This window comes from Trichosurus vulpecula, chromosome 9 (assembly GCF_011100635.1).
Source record: "Trichosurus vulpecula isolate mTriVul1 chromosome 9, mTriVul1.pri, whole genome shotgun sequence".
NCBI lineage: Eukaryota > Metazoa > Chordata > Mammalia > Diprotodontia > Phalangeridae > Trichosurus > Trichosurus vulpecula.
Window position 1 is genome coordinate 129,318,551 of NC_050581.1, and position 25,340 is coordinate 129,343,890.

At 39.2% G+C, this 25,340-nt stretch overlaps 1 protein-coding gene and 1 pseudogene across 1 annotated transcript in view; one reads left to right on the forward strand and one right to left on the reverse strand.

The window, feature by feature from the left end:
• The window catches only part of ABCA13 (ATP binding cassette subfamily A member 13), a 519,839-nt gene that overhangs the window by 75,539 nt on the left and 418,960 nt on the right, over positions 1-25,340 (forward strand). The window contains exons 7-8 of the mRNA XM_036739641.1: positions 8,130-8,260; positions 20,292-20,425. Of these exons, the coding sequence (XP_036595536.1) occupies positions 8,130-8,260; positions 20,292-20,425 (265 nt within the window). The remainder of the gene's footprint in view (positions 1-8,129; positions 8,261-20,291; positions 20,426-25,340) is intronic.
• LOC118831077 lies at positions 239-2,418 on the reverse strand (annotated as a pseudogene).

Sequence of the window (25,340 nt, forward strand, 5' to 3'; positions counted from 1 at the left end):
CTCAGATCTTCCTGACTTCAGGAACAGGTCCCGATCCACTACATTGCCTAGACGCTATCTCATATGTGAGCAAGGCAGTCTCTCACATGAGGTTCACAGAGTCTGTCTCTTTTTTTTTCTCAGTCAGAATAAAGGTTTATTATGAAAACAGACTAGTGTAGGGGTGGGTGGGGAGGAAGGAATGGGACAAATGTGTACACACCCATACACATCCCAGCCAACTGGGGAAGAAGTGAGCTTAGGTGAAATAAAGTGGTTTCTTGACATTGGTGCCATACTCTCTGAGTGCAGGGGTCAGGTCTTCCATGGTCAGGGGATACTTTTGGTTTTTGCTTTTGCTCCTGGAGCTGCTCGAGGCAGTGCCCTTCATCTTGCAATGCTGTAGAGAGCATTATTGGCAATGTCAGAGATGAACTTCTGGGCTTCTAGAGAGATGAGCTGGACAATTCTGGGATCAGAGGCTTCAAAACCAGCCTGGTTCAGGTAGTAGCCAGTAACAGTAGCCAGTAATTATGAGTGTGTAGTCTTCCAGTTGCATATGGAAGTCCACCAGGAGCGTACTAGACACAACAGACTTGACCTCTCCATTGGTAGCACCAGGTAACACAAATACCCCATTAGACATGGCACCTTCGGGGGGCGGTACCCCCAGCTATGGATACTGGGACCAAGGCCGGGTGGTCTCATGTATCCCTCCGGCCAGGGGTGGGGCCTGCATCTTCCCCTGGCCTGGTCTTGCTTTAGGCTGGGAGCCGGTGCCAGTGCTGGGGTCAGGCTGGAGCAGGGATAGGGGTGGGAGTCGGGGCCTGGCCAAGACCACCTCAGGGTCCACGCCACTGCCACTCATGGCACTGGGCAGGAGGTGGGGAGGGGGGATCAGTTTTTAGGCAGCTGAGTGACACAGCGGATAGCGTTCTCTTGAAGTCAGAAAGACTTGAATTTGAATTCTGCCTCACACACTTACTAGCTATGTGACGTTGGGCAGAAGTTTAACCTTTCTTAGCTTCAGTCTCCTCCTCTGTGAAATGCAGATGATCTATCCCTTCATCTAGATCATAGGGTTGTTGTGAGGATCAAATGAAATTATTTAGGTAATTTGCAAATCTCTAAGCACAATCTGAATGCTAGCTAAAATTATATATAATATGTTTTTATTGTCTCCTACTTTAGAATGTAAGCTCCTTGTGAATGGGGATTATTTCATTGTCTGTACTGTATCACGCACACCTTTGCAGGAGTGCCTTGCACATAGTAGGTGTTTAATAAATGCTTGTTGATTGCTGTGCTTCCATCCTCCATGAGTGGTATCTCTAGACCTTTGAACCTCTTTCTTTTCCTCAAAGTAGCTTAAAAAACTCTTTTTGTCATCCACAACTTTTCTTGTAAACTTCATCAAGGTTGACCCTATTTGTTACTCACATTTGACACTGCTTATTCTTATGACTATGATATACTTTTACATTTGTTTTCCATTACCTGCTCTCATATCTACTGTCTGTCTGTCTTTTTAAAAATTAATATTTATTGATAGCTTTTGTTTTTATATTATCTGTATTTCCCTAGACATCCTTCCACTTATCCCCTCCCAGAGAGCTCTCTTAAAATAAAGAATAAAAAAGAGGGAGAAAAAAAGCAAAACTAGCTATCAGTTCAGAAAAACCTGATGTTACATACCATGTGCCACACTCATGTGTTCCCACCTCTGCAAAAAAAATGGGGGTAGAAGGAGAGAAATGTCACCTCATAGCTTTTCTTTGGGGCCAAACTTGATAGTTGTGATTTCACAGCATATGATTTCAATTGTTTTGCTATCGTTCTTGTATACATATTGTTTTCCTGATTCTGCTTATTTAACTTTGCATAGGTTTATACAATTTCCCCAAGTTCTCTGTATTCACCATTTCTTACAGCACAGTGATATTCCATTATAGTCATGAACCAGGATTTTTGATTCCTGATGGATGAGCATCTACTTTATTTTCCATTCTTTGCTAACCCCTGAAGTGATGCTATAACTATTTTGATATATGTGTGGCCTTTGTATCTCTTTTTAAAAGTCTTAAGTGGCCTGATGCCTTTGCATTACATTTTTTTGCATCTACGTTGATGCTACAACTCTACCTTTTCTATCTCAAGTCCTTTTTGGGTCTTCGTAATTTTATTATTGAGAGCTTCTTGTCCTTCCTGACCTGACTTTGCCCATAGAATTTTGTTCATGGGATTCTACCTACTTTTTTTTTCTCACTTTGAAATCTACTCTACCCATTCTAAGGTATTGTAGACTATGCATGGCTTTCCCCCCACCCTTTTTTTTAATCTATCACATTCTAAGTCAGGGTGATCACTTACTGTCTCCTCCAGATTCCCATTTTCCTCCTCAGCATCCAGTTCCTCCTTGTTGTTGAGAATCGAATCCATGATAGCCCTGCCATCTCATTAGTTCCACCACCTTATGAAGGATGTAGCTATTATTAAGGCAAGTCAAAAAATTATTAACTTCTCTACTTTTGGCATACAAAGAGATGTCCAGAAGATGGACAACTTGGGAAGATCTTCCTAACTTCCTAACCCATCCACCTAGCTGATGTAGATAGTGCATAGACAATAAATAGCAGAATCGTAATAATAACTCATTTCTCTGGTGACAATCATAGTGTTTAAACTGTATCATGATATATTTGGTCTTTTCTTCTGTGAATATCAATCAAAATATACAATATACAGAACATATCTATTTGTGATATATAGAAGCACACATATACATATCTATACACATATATGTGCATAGATAGCATCAATTCATGCCCATAGTTGAGGTATACCAAATTTTTACAACGAAGATTAGGATATAAGGACCCACAGAATAAGTGCACTCTCATTTCAGTGGGGAAAGTATCCGTTACCACAGAATTATGCTTGACAATGGTACTGAGCCCACAATCACTGATTTATCCCATGGTCCCTCCAAATACTAGTGTCAAAAATGAACCTTTTCATAGTGTTTTTAATTTTCTAAAGCTCTTTCCCTTAAACAACCCGGTGAAGCACATAGTAAAGTTTTGTTACTCCCTCTTTATGCATGAGGAGTCCAAGGCTTGGGAAGGTTAAGTGATTTGTCCAAGGACACACAGCATGGAAGTGTCAGAACTGGGAATTAAACTCAGGCCTCATCATTCGAAGTCTTGTTCTCTCCTCCACTCATCCCACAGTAAACTCTTTTAAAATCAATGTGCTTATAAACTCCTTAAATTTCCCAGGTAACTTTACTATTTAGCTTCTAGCTTTGCTGTGCAACAATGGGGTGCTTAGTTTATTACCCATTAGATGGTTCCCCATGCACACAACAAGGTGAATGTCATTTGCTGTGTTTTTGTGTTTGGCAAAACGTCTTGTTTTTCTCCCTCACAAAGTCATTAGGTTTTACCTCATAAAACAGTCCACAGATGATAGGTTAGGAAATACTTTCTGAAGTTTCTGTCAGTGGGAGTCCATAGCTAGCATCTTTTCCTCTAAGGGGGAAATGGGAGCTTCCTCAATATCTTTCTTGACCTCTGCAGTTTTAATTTTTTTATTTAGTGGAGGCTAGCTTGGACTCCAGTAAACAAATAGGAGGAACTAGGAGGTAGATAGGAGAAAGGGGATCAGTTTCCTATTCCTTTCCTAACAGCAAAGAAGAAGTAAATGACTAAATGGAAGAAGCGGTGGGAATTAAGGGGAGAAATTAGTGAAATAAAATTTTCATTTTTTTTGTATTTCTGCTAATCAATGGAAGAAAGAAAAAATGAGACCCCTGAGCCAGTGTTTAGGTGAGTCATTTAGTATCCCATTGCCTTGGGGCAAAAGTATACTTCAAGAAAATGTGCCTATTGTGACTATGTGTAGGTTGGCTGGTAAAAACAAAATCGTGGTTAGCAATAAGACAATTAGCAAAAAAGAGCAGCAAGCAAAATCATGACAGAATGTTAGAGCTCAAGGTCAACTGTGTGACCCATGCAAAATGGCTCCAACTTTTTCCAATAAGATATGAACAATAGCAGTTGCAACAAGGCTATTGCAAAACCTAATGAGTTCATGTTTTTTGTGCTACAAATTACCAAGTATCATAACATCAGATTTTTCACCAATTCTCCCCTGAGACTAAAGAAACACAAATTAAAGGAGAGAAATTTAATGTTTTAAATTCTCATATGTTTGTATGTATAACATAAAAAAGATATGGGGGTATGCTGTCTTTTCAAAAAGCTGCAATGAGAATTCATCTCTACTATGAATCAAGCATGAAACAGTGAATGCAGTGCACAACGTGGAATCAGAAAGATCTGGGTACCAGTGTCTCCTTAGTGGTTGGGTGCCCCTGGTCTAATAAATCTCTTAGGCTCTCTGAGCCTTAGTTTCATTATCTGTAATATGAGGATATTAATATCTTTAAGATTTATCTCACAGGGTTATTGTGAATCTCAAATAAGGAAATAGGAAACTCTTTGAAAACTTTGTAGCACCATATAAATGTCAGTTGCTACTTTCATTATTGTTATTAATAAGGCACTATCTTCAAGTATTTGAACAACCGTCTCATGGAAGCGGCATTGTACTTGTTTTGCGTTCTGCGCATGATGGTTGGCACTTAGGAAGGGCTTCATAAATACTTGTTGACTGACTGCTTGAATGGCCTCATGGGAAAATTGCAGAAGCACTGAATTAGGCTTCATTCAATGGGAAAAATTGTACTGACCATTGGAACCGTCCAAAAGTTGAATGAGCTGCCTCAAGAGGTTATTGGTTTTCACTAATTCCTAGAGAGATGTTGCAAAGGGAATTCCTATTCAGATGGACTAGACGTAATTTAAGGTCCCTTCCAACTCTCAGAGCCAATAATTCTGTGATATTCCTACTTTTGGAATATATAAAATATTTTGCCCTGATATATTCACTTTTCCAAACCAGTTTTAACTTAGATAAAAATTAGAAATCAGACATTGGTATCTTCATTCTAGTACTGAACACTAGAGGGCGCAATAGAGAGAGCATTAGAAGACATCAGGAAGAACTGAGTTTGAATTCTACATCAGACATTAAGTAGCTGTGTGAGTCTGGCCAAGTCCCTTACCTTAGTTGGTCTCAGTTTCCCAAGCTGTAAAATGGGAATATTATTGTGAGGATCTGTTGCAACAGTTGGGCTAGCAGCTGCAGTTGGGGTGAAAGGCCAACACAAGCCCAACAACAAGAACGCTGCCAGCACAGGTTCTTTTGATCTCCTTTACTAAGAAAAGCAACGTTAAGGGGTTAACAATCTTATTTCAATCCAAAATACAAATATCACTCACTTAGTTCAGGGGAAAAAGCCAGCACCCTGAATTTCAGAGCAAATACAAACAAATTACAAACATACATTATAAACAGACCAAATACAATTCATAGTTACCAAGAAGGCATCAACATCTGGGTTGATGCCTGACAGTGGCTGCCCAGAGTCCCACACCAACACTCCTCCAGGAGTGAGAGCCTCAAGCAAATAACTCTGTTCTCTCTTTTTTTATACAGTTTTCAGACATCATCAAATGTCATCTGAGCGACTAGAACTTAGGTGCCTACTACTGGCTCTGGTCTTAGCAGCTCCCCTTAGGACCCTGAGGGCTTCATGCCCACATAGGCTTAGCACCTAGTAATTAGAGATTTGGGCCTGGGGCTTTGCACCTAGTAGTAAATGTGTGTGGGCCTGGGGTTTAGCACCTAGTAAGACTCAAAGAGACTTAATTTATCATTCTAAAATTGTAAGAAAGTCCTACCTTAGTTACTGATGCAGGATCAACTAAGATATTTTTGAAGCTTATAGCACAGTGCCTGGCACACAGTTGGGGCTTAATAAATGCTTCTTGCTCTATAATCGCACCTTATACTTCAAGAAAATATGCATATTGTGACTGTGTGTTGGTTGGCTGGTAAAAATGAAATCCTGACTAGCAATAAAATGACTAGCAATAAAGATCAGAAAGCAAAATCATGACAGAATGTTAGAGCTCGAGATCAACTGTATGACCCAGGGAAAGTGGTTCCAACTTATTCCTATAATATATGAATGATAATATTTGTAAGACTGTTGCAATACCTAATGATTCCATGTTCTCTGTGCTACAGATTACGAAGTAGTGGAACAGATTTTCCACTAAGTCTCCCCTGAGACATCTTCTCTGCCCCTATTCCTCCAGTACTATGTTATTTTTTCTATTTGGCACAGGACTCAAGAAAACTAGGGTCTAACCTGGTGTTCTCTTATTCTGTAGAAATGGCTCAACTGGATTTGAATTTTGGCTCTGCCGCTTAATAATATAAGGCAGCTAGATGATGTAATGTAGATAGAGTACTGTGCCTGGAGTCAGGAAATCTTAGATCAAATCCAGCTTCAGACACTTACTAGCTATGCGAACCTAGGCAAGTGACTAAACCTCCGCGTGCCTCAGTTTCCTCAACTGTAAAATGATACTAAAAGTACCTACCTTTGAGGATAGTTGTGAGGATCAAATGAGATAATATTTGTAAAAAGGATAGCACAGTGCTTGACACATAGTAGGTACTTAATAAATAAATCAACGCTTGTTTCCTTCTTTCTTTAATACCTTGGGCAAGCTACTTCTCCCTTCCAGACCTCAGTTTCTCCTTCCGTAAAAATTATAGGATCGGATCACCTGATTTCTAAATTCCCTCTGCTTCCAAATTCTATGATCCTTGAAAATAAAAGGACCTCAGTTACTTTATCTGCAAAAATGAGAGGATTGTGCTACCTGATCTCAAACCTTCTGTGATTCTGGGTCTTTTTATACACCATTCTTCAGAGTCTGTGAATCATTAATCTCAGCAATATAGACCACATCTATGTGATATAAATAGATTGGTTGTGTTAAGAGAAATCCAATATTTTCAACTGTCTTCATTGTAGCTTGTGTAACAGTTGATTGGTTCACCCACCTAACCCTAGGCAGTTAAATGACCCAAATAATGGGATTTACTATGCTGCTGCTTAGTTGTTTAAGTTGTAGGGACCTGATGCTGCGAGTTTTGACATTTCTCCCGGAGGAGACCAGTAACCATTTTTTGGAGAACTCTGGGCTTATTAGGGTTTTTATTTGGACATTTATAGAATTGTTATGCTGTGGAGAGCTTGATTTACTCACAGTATAGCAAATCTGTGAAGTAATAATCCACATTATAATGAAATGGTGCTGTACTTGACTTTTTGAATGTTCTCCTTACTGTAGCAGATTAGTTCCCTAAGGAATTGAGTAACAACACTCATAGCTTTGAACTTCACATAGCACTTTGTGTTGTAATATTGTGTTGTTTATATCCATGTTTGTATCTTAGGCCTCTGATAGAATGGAAGCTTTTTTTCCCTCCCCTAGATCGTTCTGGCTTTCATTGAATGGCCAATAGGCCCAGCCTAAGCCTCTGCAGCTCGTTGTTTCGATTTTGATGGCTTAGAATGAGTGAGAATAGCGATTGTTTTCTGTTCTATTGGAAAACTGGTCCCCTCCCAGACTGACATATTTGGGATGGTAAATTAGTCCATCTTTTGTCTCAATTCTTGACTTAGCCCTTAGTCATTGAATAGATATGGCTTCAAATTGTGACCTGGAAAGGACCTTAATATAGAAAGGCCAAGGTCATGCACTTCATCCTGGGCCCTCACCGGTCCTCTTGATCTTTGTCTTACCACTGGACTCCAATGACTCTGGAGGAGAGAGTGAGGCTAATAACTTTGGGCAGCATTGCCTCACTCAGGTTTATGCACAAGTCAGAACATTAACTCCTGATATAATTGGTCCTCTTGAGAACAAAGGACCATCCCCACTACTACCACCTCCACCATCACCACCCCCAAGAAGTGTTTTCCAAGAGTGGAGTCTATGTCTTATTCTTTGCAGCCTTTAGCACAATATTTTGCCCACAGAAGGTACTTAAATATTTGTTCTATTGTAAATAGTGAGTCTAATCCTTCTAGAAGCAATATTTGAACTCAGAAACTGAGGAATGAGTGGATACGAGAGTCTCTGGCACAGTGCTCAATAAGTGTTTATTGAGTTGGGCATTAATATTGTTTGAAAATTATAGTTTTTCTGTCATTTTAATTCCAGTTCTTTAGCATCTTTAGAAGATTTGGATTGGCTACCAATCAACCAAACTTTCTTCAAGGCTGCTCAAATAGGACTAAATGTGACCGTTACAATACTGGAATTTCTCCAGGAGGAAAAAGTGGAAGTTATTGGTATGTGATCTTAAAATTGTTGCATAGTAAATGTACAATATTGTAGAAAATCTACATGGAGATAAGATACTGTGTATTTAAGTGCAAACTTTAATCTGGAAGACAGTATTTGAAAACCCTCCTTTCCACTGCCCTATAATGGTTTTGAAGTCTGGGTCTTCCTATCTTGCCTAGGTGAGAAGTGCAAGGCCCACCACTGATCTGAACAGGGGTTGCCAAAGCTCTTGCTCCTTTCCCAACCTGGGCTTGTTTCTCTTTAGACAACCTGCTGACTCCTATTCCTCGGGGTTTACCATATTTATGCAAAACTTAGTTTGGCACCCGCCAGTTGGCATGGTCCACTGACACTACCAAACTCGAGGGGTCCTCTAAACTCAGTCTTCCTGCTGACTGGGATTACAGACACTTATCATCACGCCCAAATGTAATCTAAATTCTTCTGGGCAACAGAACAATGACAGACAAGGTTCATTCACAGACAAATAATTATGTTTGTTTTTTGCCTTGATATGGTCAGATTTCATTGGAGACTAACAATTTTCCAAAAATCTAAGAAAGTCCTATGTAGCCAAAAACAGTTATCTATGCTAATAGAGGGTTATGTGAAAATGAGTAATCTGTGATTTTGTTGGTGTGAAGATTTCTTACCATCACCATAGGCAACTATGTAGTAGCTGAGTCCTAGGAAGGTGTTTAAAGAACATTCAGGTTAAATAACTTGCCCAGGATTCTATATCTAGTGCGAGGTGGGCTTTGAAGCCATCATCCTCATTCTATCTAGTACTGTAGTCACTATGTCATCTTGCTACATACCACCCCACCCCCAAGAAATCTGTAGAAAAAGCCTAAAACCTCATTTTAGCTGTTTCAGTCTTAACAAACAACATATTTATTTGGCCTTATGTTGTTTACGAAGTATTTGCACATGAAATAATGTTTGTGTTTTGTAAACTATAAAACCTCCCAAATATCCTGATAAATTTTCTTTACACTAAAAATAACTTGTCTCACTACCCTCTTCATTGACTCCTCTGTGTCCTTTTGACCTACCAACTCATATATTCTAAGTCATTAGTTAGGAATTTTTTGCCCAACAGCAGAGATTTTTGCAGTGTGAGGCCTATAAAAGAACAGGCCAGTCATGACTGTCATTGGTTAATTTCCTGTTGCTGACTCTTGACATGAGGCATAATCACAGCTGGAATGGCTATACTGTCTTTCTCATGAGTACCAAGCCGCAAAGTGAAAAAAAGCCACATAAAATACCTCATTGGGTTAGGCTCAGTGACCTCAATTTGGCTAGCCTCCATTTGGCATCCAGAATATTTGTGTATTGCCCAAATTACACCAATTGATTTACCTTATACTTGCAAATATAATTGCAACTCAGAGTGTAATTAAATAGAGCTATTTTCTTTGAACATTTTTACTTCAGTTGCCAATGACTCACCACTAGGAGAATGAGATTACGTCAAAAAAATTTTATCTACAAACTAATGAAAGTTGTTTTAATTTCTCTTGTCTTTAGGGGAATATATTCTTCCAAATGAGTGGAGCCAAACATTTTAATGGGAGAGAATAAATTATTTCTGAGCCTTTGGGGCTCACCGGTTCAATCATCATAGTCATTTAATCTGGGTATAAGAATAATTGAAATATATTTTTTAACCTGATATTAAGCAATACATTTCTATAACCAATTTGTCACTTTTTTGGCTATCAACCTTTTGGGATTATTTTGGGGTTTCTTTGCTTCTTTCTCAGAGAACAAAATTCTGTATTAGTGTTTAAAGAAACATTGGGATTTTTTTTGTCTTGTGGTGTGGTGGTAAAATCACTAGATCAGGAATCAGAAGATGTGGGCCCTTTAGACCTCACTCTGTCAGTGAGGAACTGTGGGACCTGGAAAAAGACACAAACCTTGGTGCAGGCGACCTAGCCTCCTACTCTGCTCCGAAGTTTAAGGCTGCCAGAATGTCACTCACTCAACTCTTTTTTTTTAAAACTCCTCAAAATTTCACCTCCTCGTTCCTTTTCTTCTTCTCACATTTGGTTAGTAGAGGAAGCGGTAGAGGCCAGGTTTGTTAGTGCTTCATTTTCACTCACCATCCCATCACATCCTTTTCTTCAAAGACCTTGGTATAGCTTTCTCTCATGTCTCATGTACACATCCTCAATCTCTCTCTCTCTCTCTCTCTCTCTCTCTCTCTCTCTCCCCCTCTCTCTCCCCCTCCCCCCTCCCTCTTTCGCTCCCCCCCCCCCATCTCTTTCTCTCTTTCTCCATTGTATTTTTTTTTATCACCCATCTCCCTATACGCATACTCAAATCTCTCTAATGCTCAAATACCTGCCTTGGAGCAGCCTTGTCTGCCAAGCTGCTTACTCATCTCTAGTCTCCTTCACTCTGAAACTTCTAACAAAAGTTTTGTGTATGTAGCGTGTCCACTTTCTCATAGCCATTTATTTTCTGAACTTACATTAGAGCTTCTTCCTGTTTTCCTCCTAAAAATTCCTTCTCAGATGTTACCAGTGACTTCCTTACCATCAATTCTAAAGGATTTTTCAGTCTTTGTTATCCCAGATCTCTCTATAGTTTTTGCTGTAACACATTGCTTGCTTCCGGGTAAATTCATTTTACATATCTGTTATCTATCTATCTACACAAAACAAGCAAGGGAGAGAAACACAGACATGGACACATAAATGAATGGAAAAATTTATAAAGCATATTTATATATGTGTGAATATATATTAATGTAGATATATGTGGTATGTACAAACACATATATCTGTATATGTGTATACATCACATACTCACATATATATATCTTATATATTGAAAGGAAACATTGTATAGTAGAGCTAAGAAAACCTGGGTTCAAGTACTGTCTCTGTCAAATATTGACTGTGTGACCTTAGGCAAGTCATTTAATCTCTTAATGCTTTAGGAATTTCTCTAAGACTCTAAATTGTAGAGAAAGTGCTGACCTAAGTTGGTAGTGGTAGTTTCCTCATTCCAAAGAGTTCTCTATAACAAAGAAATCACAGATCCATCATTACCCTTATAAATACTTGTGGGTGTGTGTGTGTACATGCACACATATATAGATATGGATAGATTCAGGGAGGGAGAGACAGGGAGAGATATCATTTGTAATTAATTTGTTCAGTCTTTGTCACTCACAATTTCATCATTTCATGTTGTTATGTATATTAATTTGATTTTAAATGGCATGCAGTTGAATATATTAGCTTACACTCTATCAAGGGCATTTTATGATCTTTCCTGCTGATGATCTATTTTTTCCTCAAATTCCTCATCATTGCAGCTCTAGTGCTTAGCAGGTGACTTTACACAATCCTCTTAGCAACCTCATTTGACATTTGTTTTTGATATGCATATCCCATAGTGCTTTGTTAGAACTTGAGGGACCTATGTCTAAAGTGCAATGTCATTGCCACTAGCTGTGAGTTAGATAGCATTGGTAAGAAGTAAGGATCTCTGCTACATCAATTACAGAGTACTTCTTGTAACTATCCAGGCACTTGTCTATAAAACTATTTGTATACAGGCACATATTACATAGTATTGTCCCAACCAGTGCCATCGTAAAATGACATTGTTAAGACATTATAGCAACCCAACTCTACCATAATTTTAAAATCTTGCTATATTGGCCTTTCATCCAGTATGCAAATCAGATGATTGCTTGCCACTGAGAAAGTTGTAAACCAATTTTTTTTTTTTGCTTTATAATCAAATAAAAAGGGTGGGAAGACCTCACAGTAGAGGAGAAGTTATATCAAAAGACTAGTAGAAATTATCCCCCCCTCTATCATCAATAAATCAACCTACAAACATTTATTGTGTGCTTATTATGTTCCAGGCACTGTATTGAATGTTGGGGACACAAAGTCCAAAGCAAAATGGTCTTTTCCTTCAAAGAGCTTACATGCTAAGGAGGGAAACAACATGTACACATGAAGATATATATGCAGGAACATACCCAATGGATGTAAAGTTACTGGTTGAGAGGATACTAGCAATCTGCCAGAAGAGATGGAAGGGAAGGAAAGGCCTCCTTAAGGGCTTACTCCTGACAGATGCTAGAGACTCCAAGGGGTGAAGATATTGTGGGAGAACATTCCAGGCAAGAGAGACAGTAGGAGCAAAGCATGGAGATGGGAAATGGAGGGCCATGTGTGGAAAGTGCCAAGAGGACCATTATGGCTGCACTAAAGAATGTGTAGAAGGAAGTAATTTGTAAGACAACTGGAAGGGTAGGAAAAGATCACATTGTGAAGAACTTTAAATGACAGACAGAAAAATTCATATTTAATCCTAGATGTGATAGAGAATCATGAAAATTATTGAGTGGGGTGTGACTGGGCAGACCTGAACTTTCAGAAAATCACTTCCGTGGCAGTATGGAAAATGGATTGAAGTGGGGAGAAGCTGGAGGGAGGGAGATCAATTAGAAGGCTATTGCAATAGTGTAAATGAGAAGTGATTAGGACCTGAACTAGGGTGGTAGCAATGAGAGTGAAGGGAAATGGACATATGTAAGAGATGCTGTGGCTAGTAATAATAAGATTTGGCTACTGGTTGGATATATAGTTGATGGAGAGTGAGGAATGGAGCATGATACCAAGGTTGGAAACCTGAGTGATTAGAAGGGTGTTGGTGTCCTAGGGAGAGCTGGAAAAGGTAGGCTCAATGATAAAGATAGTGGGCTTTTTTAGGTCATGTTTAGTTTAAGATGCCTATAGGGAATTCAGTTTGAAATGTCCAATAGGCAATTTGTGATGTACGCAGCTGAAGCTCAGTAGGGCATGGAGCTCAAGAGAGATAGGGAGTCATCGTGTATCAAGATTATGACTGAATCCATGAGAGCTCATGAGATAGTCTAATAAGAGTATAGAGAGAAAAGAAGTGAGCCTGGACAAAATCTTAGGATATACTTATAGTGAGTGGATATGACGTGGATGATGGTCCAGTAAAGGAGATTATGTGTCACATTGGCTGAAGGAGAACCAAAAGAGGGAGCTGTCATGAAAACTCAAAGATGAGAGAGGTTTGGAAGATCTAGTCTGATCCGAGAAGTGTACATTGATTTCACCAGATAGAGTACCCTACTAACAAAGTTTTAAACACCCTTGATGCATCCTGACAGGAAGCTGAATGCCATGAACATGCCTAGCATGGTCCCTTCTCTTCTTGATCGTTGTGAAGTTGCCTTCTGTCCTGCTCTATGCCTTCCAACTCTATGCTATACTGAGGTGCTTGCCTTTGCCTTTGCTCATATAGGCCTCTGTTCACACTGACAGTGTTGGTAGGGTGTCATCCATAGGAAAGGGTGACCTATGAACCAAATCTTCTAAAATTATCACCCCTAATTCAGCAGCTTCTTCTTTTCTCAAACTTCCCTTAACATGGTAGGTCACAGCTCTGGTTCCAGTCTCCACCTTCCTTCAGTCTTCAGGCCAGCACTTCCAAATCCGAGCCAGCTGTGCTCCATCTCCATTCTGCTTAGCCCTGTGGCCCTAACTCCATATTTTTTTAAATTTAATTTAATTTAAATTTATTTATTTAACATATTTGGTTTTCAGCATTGATTTTCACAACAGTTTGAATTACAAATTTTCTCCCCATTTCTACCCTCCCCCCGACTCCAAGATGGCTTATATTCTGGTTGCCCTGTTCCCCAGTCAGCCCTCCCCTCTATCACCCCCCTCCCATCTCATCCCCTTTTCCCTTCCTTTCTTGTAGGGCAAGATAAATTTCTACGCCCCATTGCCTGTGTATCTTATTTTTTAGTTGCATACAAAAAGTTTTTTTGTTTTTGAACATCTGATTTTAAAACTTTGAGTTCCAAATTCTCTCCCCTCTTCCCTTCCCACCCACCCTCCCCAAGAAGCCGAGCAATTCAACCTAGGCCACACATGTATTATTATGTATAACCCTTCCACAATACTCATGTTGTGAAAGGCTAACTACATTTTGCTCCTTCCCAGCCCATCCCGCTTTATTGAATTTTCTCCCTTGACCCTGTCCCCTTTCCAAAGTGTTTGTTTTGATTACCTCCACCCCCATCTGCCCTCCCCTCCATCATCCCCCCCCTTTTATTTTTTATTTATCTTCCTCCCTCTTCTTTCCTGTGGGGTAAGATACCCAACTGAGTATGTATGGTATTCCCCCTCAGGCCAAATCTGATGAGAGCAAGGTTCACTCATTCCCCCCTCACCTGCCCTCTCCCCTCCTCCCATAGAACTGCTTCCTCTTGCCACCTTTATGCGAGATAATCCACCCCATTCTATCTCTCCCTATCTCCCTCTCTCAGTATGTTGCTCTCTCATCCCTTAATTTCATTTTATTTTTTTTTTAGATATCTTCCCTTCATCTTCAACTCACCCTGTGTCTGCTCTCTCTCTTTTACATATATATATATAAACACACATATATATATACACATACATACACATACATGCATATACACATATATACATACATACACATTCACTTATATATATACATAAACATATATATATATATATATATACATATATATATATATATATGCATATTCCCTTCAACTACCCTAATACTGAGGTCTCATGAATCATACACATCATCTTTCCATGTAGGAATGTAAACAAAACAGTTCAACTTTAGTAAGTCCCTTGCAATTTCCGTTTCTTGATTACCTTTTCATGCTTCTCTTGATTCTTGTGTTTGAAAGTCAAATTTTCTATTCAGTTCTGGTCTTTTCACGGAGAAAGCTTGAAAGTCCTCTATTTTATTGAAAATCCATATTTTGCCTTGGAACATGATACTCAGTTTTGCTGGGTAGGTGATTCTAGGTTTTAATCCTAGCTCCATTGACCTCCGGAATATCGCATTCCAAGCCCTTCGATCTCTTAATGTAGAAGCTGCCAGATCTTGGGTTATTCTGATTGGGTTTCCACAATACTCAAATTGTTTCTTTCTGGCTGCTTGCAGTATTTTCTCCTTGATCTGGGAGCTCTGGAATTTGGCAACAATATTCCTAGGAAATTTCTTTTTGGGATCTATTTGAGGAGGTGATCGATGGATTCTTTCAATTTCTATTTTGCCCTGTGGCTCTAGAATATCAGGGCAGTTCTCCTTGATAATTTCGTGAAAGATGGTATCTAGGCTCTTTTTTTGATCATGGCTTTCAGGTAGTCCAATAATTTTTAAATTCTCTCTCCTGGATCTATTTTCCAGGTCAGTGGTTTTTCCAAGGAGATATTTCACATTGTCTTCCATTTTTTCATTCCTTTGGTTCTGTTTTATAATATCCTGATTTCTCATAAAGTCACTAGCTTCCACTTGCTCCAGTCTAATTTTTAAAGTAGTATTTTCTTCAGTGGTCTTTTGGACCTCCTTTTCCATTTGGCTAATTCTGCCTTTCAAGGCATTCTTCTCCTCATTGGCTTTTTGGAGCTCTTTTGCCATTTGAGTTAGTCTGTTTTTAAGGTGTTGTTTTCTTCAGTGTATTTTTCAGTATTTTTTTGGGTCTCCTTTAGCAAGTCATTGACTTGTTTTTCATGGTTTTCTTGCATCCTTCTCATTTCTCTTCCCAATTTTTCCTCTACTTCTCTAACTTGCTTTTCCAAATCCTTTTTGAGTTCTTCTATGGCCTGGGGCCAGTTCATGTTTTTCTTGGAGGCTTTTGTTGTAGGCTCTATGACTTTGTTGTCTTCTTTAGGCTGTATGTTTTGGTCTTCTTTGTCACCAAAGAAAGAATCCAAAGTCTGAGACTGAATCTGGGCACGTTTTCGCTGCCTGGCCATATTCCCAACCAACTAACTTGACCCTTGAGTTTTTCAGTGGGGTATGACTGCTTGTAGACTAACGAGTTCTATGTTCTATGTTTGGGGGGGAGGTGCCAGCTCTGTCAGAGCCACACTCCTCCTTCCCCAAGGACCCCCAGTCCAGACTGGGCTTAGATCTTCAGCAGGCTGTTGCACTCCTGCTCTGATCCTCCACTTAATTCCTCCCACCAGGTGGGCCTGGAGCTGGAAGTAACAACAGCTGTAGCTGCCCCACCTCCGCTGCCCCCGGGGCTGGAAGCCGAACCAGGAACTCCTTCCACTCCCGCAGCTTTTCCCACTAACCTTCTCCGCAGTCTTTGGTGTTTGTGGGTCGAGGGGTCTGGTAACTGCCGCAGCTCACATATTCAGGGCGCTAGGGCCCCCTCCGCCCAGCTTCTGTTCTGGATGGTTCACGCTGCTCAGGCTGGGCTCTGCTCCACTCCGTTCCCAGCTCCCAGCTCCGTGTGGAATAGACCTCACCCAGAGACCATCCAGGCTGTCCTGGGCTGGAGCCCTGCTTCCCTCTGCTGTTCTGTGGGTTCTGCCGTTCTAGAATTGGTTCAGAGCCATTTTTATAGGTTTTTGGAGGGACTCGGGTACGGAGCTCACTCTAGTCCGTGCTTACCAGCCGCCATCTTGGCCAACTCCATATTTTGAATTCAAATTTGTGTGGTTATACACTTACAGCTTTGATAGTTTAAATTTTGGCTCCCCAGGAAAATCACTCCTATTTAGCAAAGACTGTTGGATTTGGAATCAGAAAGCCTAGAGTACTAATCCTGCCTCATATACTTACTAGCTACGTGATCCTGAACAAATCATTCCACCTCTCTCAGCCTAAATTTCCTAATCTCTAATGTGGAGATAATAATAGAACCTGCCTCACATGATTGTTGTGAGGATCAAATGAGGGAGCATGTATAAAACACTTTGCAAACCTTAAAGTTCCATGTTAATGTTGTTATTATTATCATTATTCTGGAGCTAACTGATCCCTGAAATGCTGTTTCGCTTTATGTGTTTTTGTAGAAACACTTAATGACATTAAGCGAGTTGTCCCTGGGGTTATAGCTCAATTTTGCCGTTAAAGATGAAATATAAAATTCCAGACTTGGTTCATTTTTCATGCATAGTGTCTATCTAAGATGTACTAATTGTCCATACAACTTCCCTGTTAGAGTACATACATGGACAGTTTTCCTTCATTTGTTATTTCCAGTGTGGATAGTTAGACCAAACTCTTTAAAATAATCATGGATCTCATTTAGGAGACTCCACAGTTGTTTTGGTGCTCGAGGCAATTGGTAAAATGTCATATATAAACAGGAGTATCCAGAGGACCTCATCATATAGATCAGGAATTCCTAAACTTCTTTGTGTCATGAATTCCTTTGGCAATTTGGGGAAGCTTATGGACCTTTCTCAGAATAATATTTTTAAACGCATAAAGGAAAATACATATAATTACAAAGGAAACCAATTACATTCAAATGCAATTATCATAATATTTAAAAAGTATATGGATTCCAGATTAAGAACTTACAATCTTTATGGAATTTATTCTACTCTCACCCACTCCCCAACTCTTATTTCTATCATTTAATTTACCCCTACTAGAATTTTACATAAAGCGAGCATGAACTTGGGGAATGAATATTATGAGTGAAGAAAGATACTCGCCCAAGGTCACAAGGGGGTAGTTGCGAGGAGAGAGCTTTGTAAAGAGTTTTATCTGTGTTGTTGTTGTTGTTAATATTATTATTAGAAGGCTGAGGCTTTTGGCAAAGAAGGGGCTTGACAGCATCTCTTTTGATTTTCTAGCTCCAGATCTGTCCCTATATAAACCAGTGTTCTGATTAAAGCCATCCCTATAGCCGTTGTGGTCTGCTGCTGAGGCCAGTACTCCTAACATGAACTTTTATTCTATAGCACAGAGAGATGAAAAGCTTTTAGATTTTCTCTGATGGGGTGACTTCCCCAGGGCCCACTTTCTTTTGAAGCCTCTGCTGTCACCTCTTCATATGGTTTCGACTTAACTGTCCTGAAGCTTCCTTTTCTACTCACTGGGTGGTCTGTTGCTTTTGCCATTCCTGTGACAATTATGCTCTCTTACTATTCTGCTCTCCTGAACGATTGGGGTGAGCTGGGAAGGGAACAAGAGGCAGGGGATGATGATAAGAGATAAAGGAGTTATTAAATTTAGACTTTTACGTTATTCTTTGAGTGTCTAGTACAGTATCAGCTTGGGTCTTCTTGCAGCTACAGTAACTGTGCAAAGGTAACAAACAAGTAACCCTTCAAAAACTGTCATTGGGCATAAAATTTGCAAGTAACCCATGCTTCTCCATGTCACTTTCTTGCCAATTTTGACATACAATGCACCACTTCTGTCTTATTTTGTGGTTCTTAAAGATAATGTACTTAAAGTTCTCTCCCATCATAAAGTCCTCATGGATTCCTAACAAAAATAAAATGGAGAGGCGGGATTATAAAATTTGCATGTATTACCTTCTTAATATGACTTCATTTAGGTCCCCAATAGGTCCATATCCATTTTGCTTTCAATAAGAGATTGTGAACTGGAGAAAGAATTATGGCATATATTTATGGAGAATGAAAAAGGATACTTGAATAAGAATTTTTTAAAAAAAATTCTGGGAAATTTTTAGATTTTTGCAGAACCATGGAATGTTAGCACTGTAAGGAACCTTTGAAATCATTTGGTTTGATTTTTTTTCACTTTCCAAAAAAAAAAAGGAAATTGAGGTGCCCAAAAAGTCAAATTACTTGTCCAAAGTATCACAGTTAGAGGCAGAACAAGAATTTAAACCCTGATTTCCTGATTCAACTTTGAGTTCTCTTTTAGTAGCCTTTGGTAAAAGTAAAAAATAAACCAATATTTATAACCTGTAGAAGAGGACTTCCTCAAAGGAGTCATGTTATCTCTCGTCAATGCTTAAAGGATGGTTGTGAAGAAAAATACTCTGTGTTACTCCAAAGGGAAAACTAGGACTAGGGATAGAAGTTATAGGCAAGTAGAGGAGGAAATGTAGTTATTACAGTTATCCAGGAGTAGAAGAGGTGCCTTCACTATCAATCAACAAGAGGTACTTTTCTATCAATGAAAATATTCAAGCAGAGTAGATAAGTCATTTGGCAGACAATATAGAGGAAATTTTTTTACATTGGTTTAAGATTGGACTATATGACTTCCAAGATCCCTTGAAATTCTAAGAGTGGGTGAATCCAAAAGAGATTATATCCAAAAAAAATTATATAACTCATGTGAATTGAACAGACACTTACAGATAATATCAGAGGTTTTCTCCAAGGAGAATATATTCCTTTTCTTTCTGAGTAAAGGGCTACTTCATATACCATAAGAGATTGTAGTTTGTCTGGAGTACTAGAGCTGTCCGTCATTCTGTTTTCCTCTTTGGGTTGTTTGCTCACCATTTTCTTGATGTTTGAATATTTTCATTTTTTAACTCTTCCATATTACATTACATATTGCCGTGGTTGTTCAGTTGTTTCAGTCGTGTCTAACTCTTCGTGAACTCATTTGGCGTTTTCTGGCAATACTGGAGTGGTTTGACACTTCTTTTTCCAGCTCATTTTATGGATAAGGAACTGAGGCAAACAAAGTTAAGTGACTTGCCCAGGGTTATAGAGCTAGTAAATATCTGAAGTTGGATTTGAACTCAGGAAGATGAGTCTTTCTGATTCCAGGCCTGGTACTCCATCTCCACTTGACCACCTAGCTGCTCCGTGCCACCTTACCTTGATTCATACCTTTTCTACTTATGTGTTTATTAAAAACTAATATTCTGATTTTCAATAGACTACCAGCCCCAAATCAACTTAGTTGGTTATCTCATCCAGTCTAGTTGAATCATGTCTGATTTTCAACCCATTGTGTCACTTCTAAAATGTCTCTGACAAATCCATCCCATCCCCACCCCCCCCAAATTTCCATAATTACTGAAGGATTTATCTGCTATTGTGAATTTACATTTATTTCCACTTGGATATTCTACTTCTTGCTGCCCTTCCATCCACACTTCTTTGTGTACTTTTTCCATGAAGAGGCTGGTGTTATTTCTGGATACTTTTAGTTCTGTCAGCTTATAAGGACAGGATGGGCAGGATAAACATTTTAAGACTAGACTATGCTCATGTGTATGTTTTTAAATAGGAACTGGATACAACTTGTCACTAAGAAATGTGTTGTGGAACCCTTTGAAGCTGAAATCTGATTTGACATCCAAATATGGCTTCGATGACCTTCGTGTTGAGAAGATGCTGAATTACACTGGCGAGTTAAATGAGGTATAGATGTTCATTGATCCCTCATCCCTTAATTACTTTGTAAAAGTCACCATAGAACTATACAACAGCAGTGACATTTTCTGTAGGTGCTTAAAATAATGATTCCTGGATGATGAAACTTTCGCTTAAAAAGAAAATAAAGGAAAAACAGCTTTTGCTTTTATTTTCTTTTTTTATGCACGGTGTCCTTTGTAGCAAGTTTTACATGCAAAGGCAGTAGTCCAGTACTAAAGCATTATAGAACGATATGTCAAAAATATTAAGAAACTGCTCTTGGAATAATATTAAATATCAACCCATTCAGGTCCAATGTAAGATGCAGCCCAGATGAAAGTCCATGTGATGGATCACAGAGGTTATTGGTCTTAGAATCAGAAAGATTTGAGTGTCAGTCCTTGCCTCTGACTTTTACTACTTGTGTGACCATGAACAAATCATTTATTCTTTCTGAGTCTTGGTTTCCTTATCCGTAAAATGAGACAAGTAATGTTACATGCCTAACCATGCTGAAGTGGGGATCAAATGAGATATAAAAAGTGTTTTGTAAACCTTACAATAGAAATAGTAGTTAACGTAATTATAGTCGGATTTTGCCTATAGCTGAAATTCTTTGTCTAGTATCTTTACGGCATTAGGTAACTTTTCTTAGAATATCATTAAAATCAGAGTCCAGGATCTGTTATTGGGAATATTTTTTCTTTTGCCTCTTGGATTATAAAAGAAAAAAGGTGTCAAACTTGAGGGAAACAGACTGGATGTATAAGGAGGAGTTAGCCTGTAAGAAGAGATCTGGTAGATAAAATTCAGGTATCTAAGTAAGACCTAGCTTATCTTAGATATATAGAGATAATAGGATCATAGTTTAGAGCTAGAAGGAACTTTGGAGATCACCTAGTACAACCCCGCCCCCATTTTACAGATGAGGGAAATTAAGTCCTGAAGATAGTAAGGAACTTGCCCAAGCTACACAGCTAGTAAACGCCAGAGTCAGGATTTGAACCCAGGTCCTATGACTCTAAATCGAGTACTCTTTTATAATCACATAGATTTAATAGAACCATAATTGGAGGGAATTTTTAGATCACACCCGCACAATCCGCTGCCTGCAGGCTGCGAGGGCCCTGAGGGCATGTCGAAGGATTTCTGGTGCCCCAAGGAAAAATGTAGAGGATGTTTTTCTCTACATTTTTCCAGGGCTGCCTGAAATCCTTTGGCAGGCCACAGGTTGTGCAGGCCTGCTTTAGATCATCAATTCTAACCCAGAAATTTTACAAATGAGAGAACTGAGGCCCAGAGAGGTTAAGTGATTTTTCCCAAGTCAAAATAATTCATGCTGAAAGTGATTACATCCTAGGTACCTCATTCCATTCCTCTATTCAAGGAATCTCTGTGTTCCCGCTTTGGGCCAATCGCCTGAATTCAGTTACTGCTTGCTGCTTCTTAGAAGTACCTGGAAGAAGGAAGAACTTCCTTCACATGGTAGTAGAATTTTGGGAAGCAAAGCCATTGATGATTCAATTCACTTTAACTATGTTCAAGGAATTGTACTAAGGACTACGGCCACAAAGACACAGAGCAAAAGGAAGCCTTGCCCTGATGGTGTTTACATTTTATAAGGGATATAGCATGTAATTAGTTAATCAAAGTTAAGATGATTTGAGGAAGGGGAGAACATTAATTACTGAGGCCATCAGTGAAGACTTCCTATTGGAGGGGACGCTCAGGTGGAAACAAGTCATGAAGGAAGCTAAGGCTTCTGAGTTGAGGTGAGAGAGAGAGTGCCTTCCAAATATGGAGGATGGGACACACTGCATGGAGAAGGGAAATGGAATGACGAGTTACAGGAACAAAAAAGAATAGAATAGTTTGGCAGGAATGAACAGTGCATGAATAGTAGTACTGCGAAAACAGTCATTTTGGGGTAGGGAAATCATAAGCCCATGGTAGAGTAATATGAAATAAATCTTAAATTTGCTAAATTACAAAACTTTGGTAAAAGAAAGATCCGATTCGTTTTGATCATAGAGTTACCAACAAAAATTGCAGACTGCTATACTATATTTAAAAGATGTCTATCTTTTTACCTGTCAACTTCCTCACCTTTTCCCCTGGGGAAAAAAATTAATATAGATCATTTAGAGCTGAAAAGAAGTGAAAGGAACAAGCAGGCTTTCACAAGTGATTTTCTACAGTAGACCACATCTTCGCGGTCCCATAGTTGCCTAAAGGGTGCAGAGAATATAAGATTATTTTGTTTGTTTATTTTAAAAAAATGGCTCTGTAGGACAAAACACAGCCTTAAAGAATCTTGTTCTGAAACAATATCGTCCCTACAGATGTTAAGATCGTGTAAGATCTGCCTGGTAGATGCAAGCACAAAACTCACTTTGTTCAGTTAAGGCGTAAAATACATCATTGACAATATTTTCATTGATTCTAGAAGTAGAGGACCTGGGTTCAAATCTCACTTCTGATACCACCTGGGTGACTTTGGGCAAGTCATTTACCTTCCGTGAGCCTCAGTTTCCTCGTCTGTAAAACGAAGGGTTGAACTAGATGGATTCTTATGTCCCTTCCCCCTCCTATGACGTGGATGTGGACATCTGGTGCAATTTTATTTAACTTCAGTTTCCTTCTGTATAACAACGATAGCCATGATAACTTTTGTTGTTTAGTCATTTCACTTGTGTCCAGCTCTTCGTGACCCCATTTGGGGTTTTCTTGGCAAAGATACTGAAGTAGTTTGCTGTTTCCTTCTCCAGCTTATTTTTATAGATGAGGAAACTAAGGCAAACAGGGTTAAGTGACTTACCCAGGGTCACACAGCTGGTAAATATATCTGAGGCAGGATTTGAACTGAGATCTCCTGACTCTATCTATGGTGCTCTATCCACTGTACCACTTACCTGTATCAGATTAAAAGACTGAGCTCTGTAGTCTTCCAGATCCCTTTCGACTCTAAATTTTTTGATTCCTATACATTTTAAAATATTTAATACCTTTTGTCCAGATGGTGCCTGCTTAGGGGCAGGAGGGGGTGTATGGTGTTGTCTCTGAGCTCATGATCAAATTATATGCCTGGGGTGATGGGCAGGGCAGAGACGTTCTTTTTCGGGGAGCACTGAAAAATCTGTACATTCAATGAGCAGCTAACTTTCTGACAGTTTCAACCCAAATAGAGTGCTCACACCATTACACATTGTGAAGAAAAATGAATTTTCATGTTTTTGGGTAATCACCATTGTCAGTTACATAAAATACAGACAGGACAGGACAGTGGAAAGGGAGCTACTTTTCAAACCTGATCTTGTTTTGTCACTAGCGTGTGACCTTGGATGAGACTGTTGGTCTTGTGTTCAAAAAGTATTACCGGCCGCCTATTGCCTGTGGGACTCATTAGCCTGGCATCTTCGGCCCTCCACAATCTGGCTCCCACCTACTGTTCGAACCTGATTTCATACTAATCCCCTTTATGTAGACATTCTAGTAGACAAAGCCAACATTGATGGACTACCAGCTTTCCCCTAATTTTGCTGTATCTTCTACCTCCTTGCATTCACAAAAGCCATTTCTTGAGCATGGGATCCCCTCCTCTTTGTCTCTCTTTTAAGATTTAATTCAAGTGCCATCTTCTCTGGGAAGCGTTCTTTGATTCCTTTCCCACCCCTTTCCCCAATTATTAGTGCTCTCTTCCTTCTCAAAATTCCTTATTTTATTCTTACTTGTAAATATGTCATATCCTTCCTCCGCCTGATAAAACAGGGGTACCCAGCTCAAATAGAAACAAGGGCTAACAAAGACATATATCAGGATCCCTGCTGACCTTGTATTGACTTAGAAAACCGCTTATGTGTATGCATTTCTTTTTTTTAAACTAATATATCAATACATTTGAATCAGATAAGAACTATATTTTAATCTAGTTTAAGCCACATTTGGGAGTATTGTGGTCTGTGTGTATGACATTTCTGTAATAGAATATGAGCTCCTTGAGGGCAGAGACTGTTTATTCTATCTTTATTGTCCCAACACCTAGCACAGTGGCTAGAATGAAGTGGGGAGTTAGGAAAAGGCTGTCGGATTGTATTCAACATTCTGACTGCTTCTGGCCTCAATTTCCTCCCTGTAAAATGAAAGATTTGGGCCAGATAATTCCTAGGGTCTTGTCCTACCCTAAATCTATAGTTCTAAGTCTTTGCGTAATCTGTTATACCTACTGTTAAAGCCTTTTTTTTTCCACCTCAGCACTTTGTTGTTCTTTTTATTTAATATTTTATCCCCCCCATTACATGTAAAAACATTTTCCAACATTTGTTTCTTAAAACTTTGAGTTCCAAATTCTTTCCCTCCCTCCTTCACCTCCCCATTCATTGAAAAGGCAAGCAATTTGATATAGGTTATATATGTGCAGTCATGTAAAACATATTTCCATGTTAGTCATGTGAAAGAAAACACAGACCCAAAAAATCCCAATAATCCAAAAAATAAAGAAAGTTAAAAAAGTATGCTGTGAATTGCAATCATTCCATCAGTTCTTTCCCTGGAGATGGATAGCATTTTTCAGATTAAGACCTTAGGAATTGTTTTAGATCATTGCATTGCTGAGAATAGCTAAGTCATTTGCAGCTGATCATTGTGCATTATTGCTGTTACTGTGTACACTGTTCTGCTGATTCTGCTCATTTCATTTTGCATCAGTTCATATAAGTCTTTCCAGGTTTTTCTGAGAGCATCCTGCTTTTTTTTTTGAATTCCATACTTTATTATTTAATATTTTTTAGTTTTCAGCATTGCTATCCTCAAGATTTTGAGTTACAAATTTTCTCCCCATTTCTACCCTACCCTCACTCCAAGATGCCATATATTCTGATTGCCCTGTTCCCCTATCAGCCCTTCCTTCTGTCACCCCTCTCCT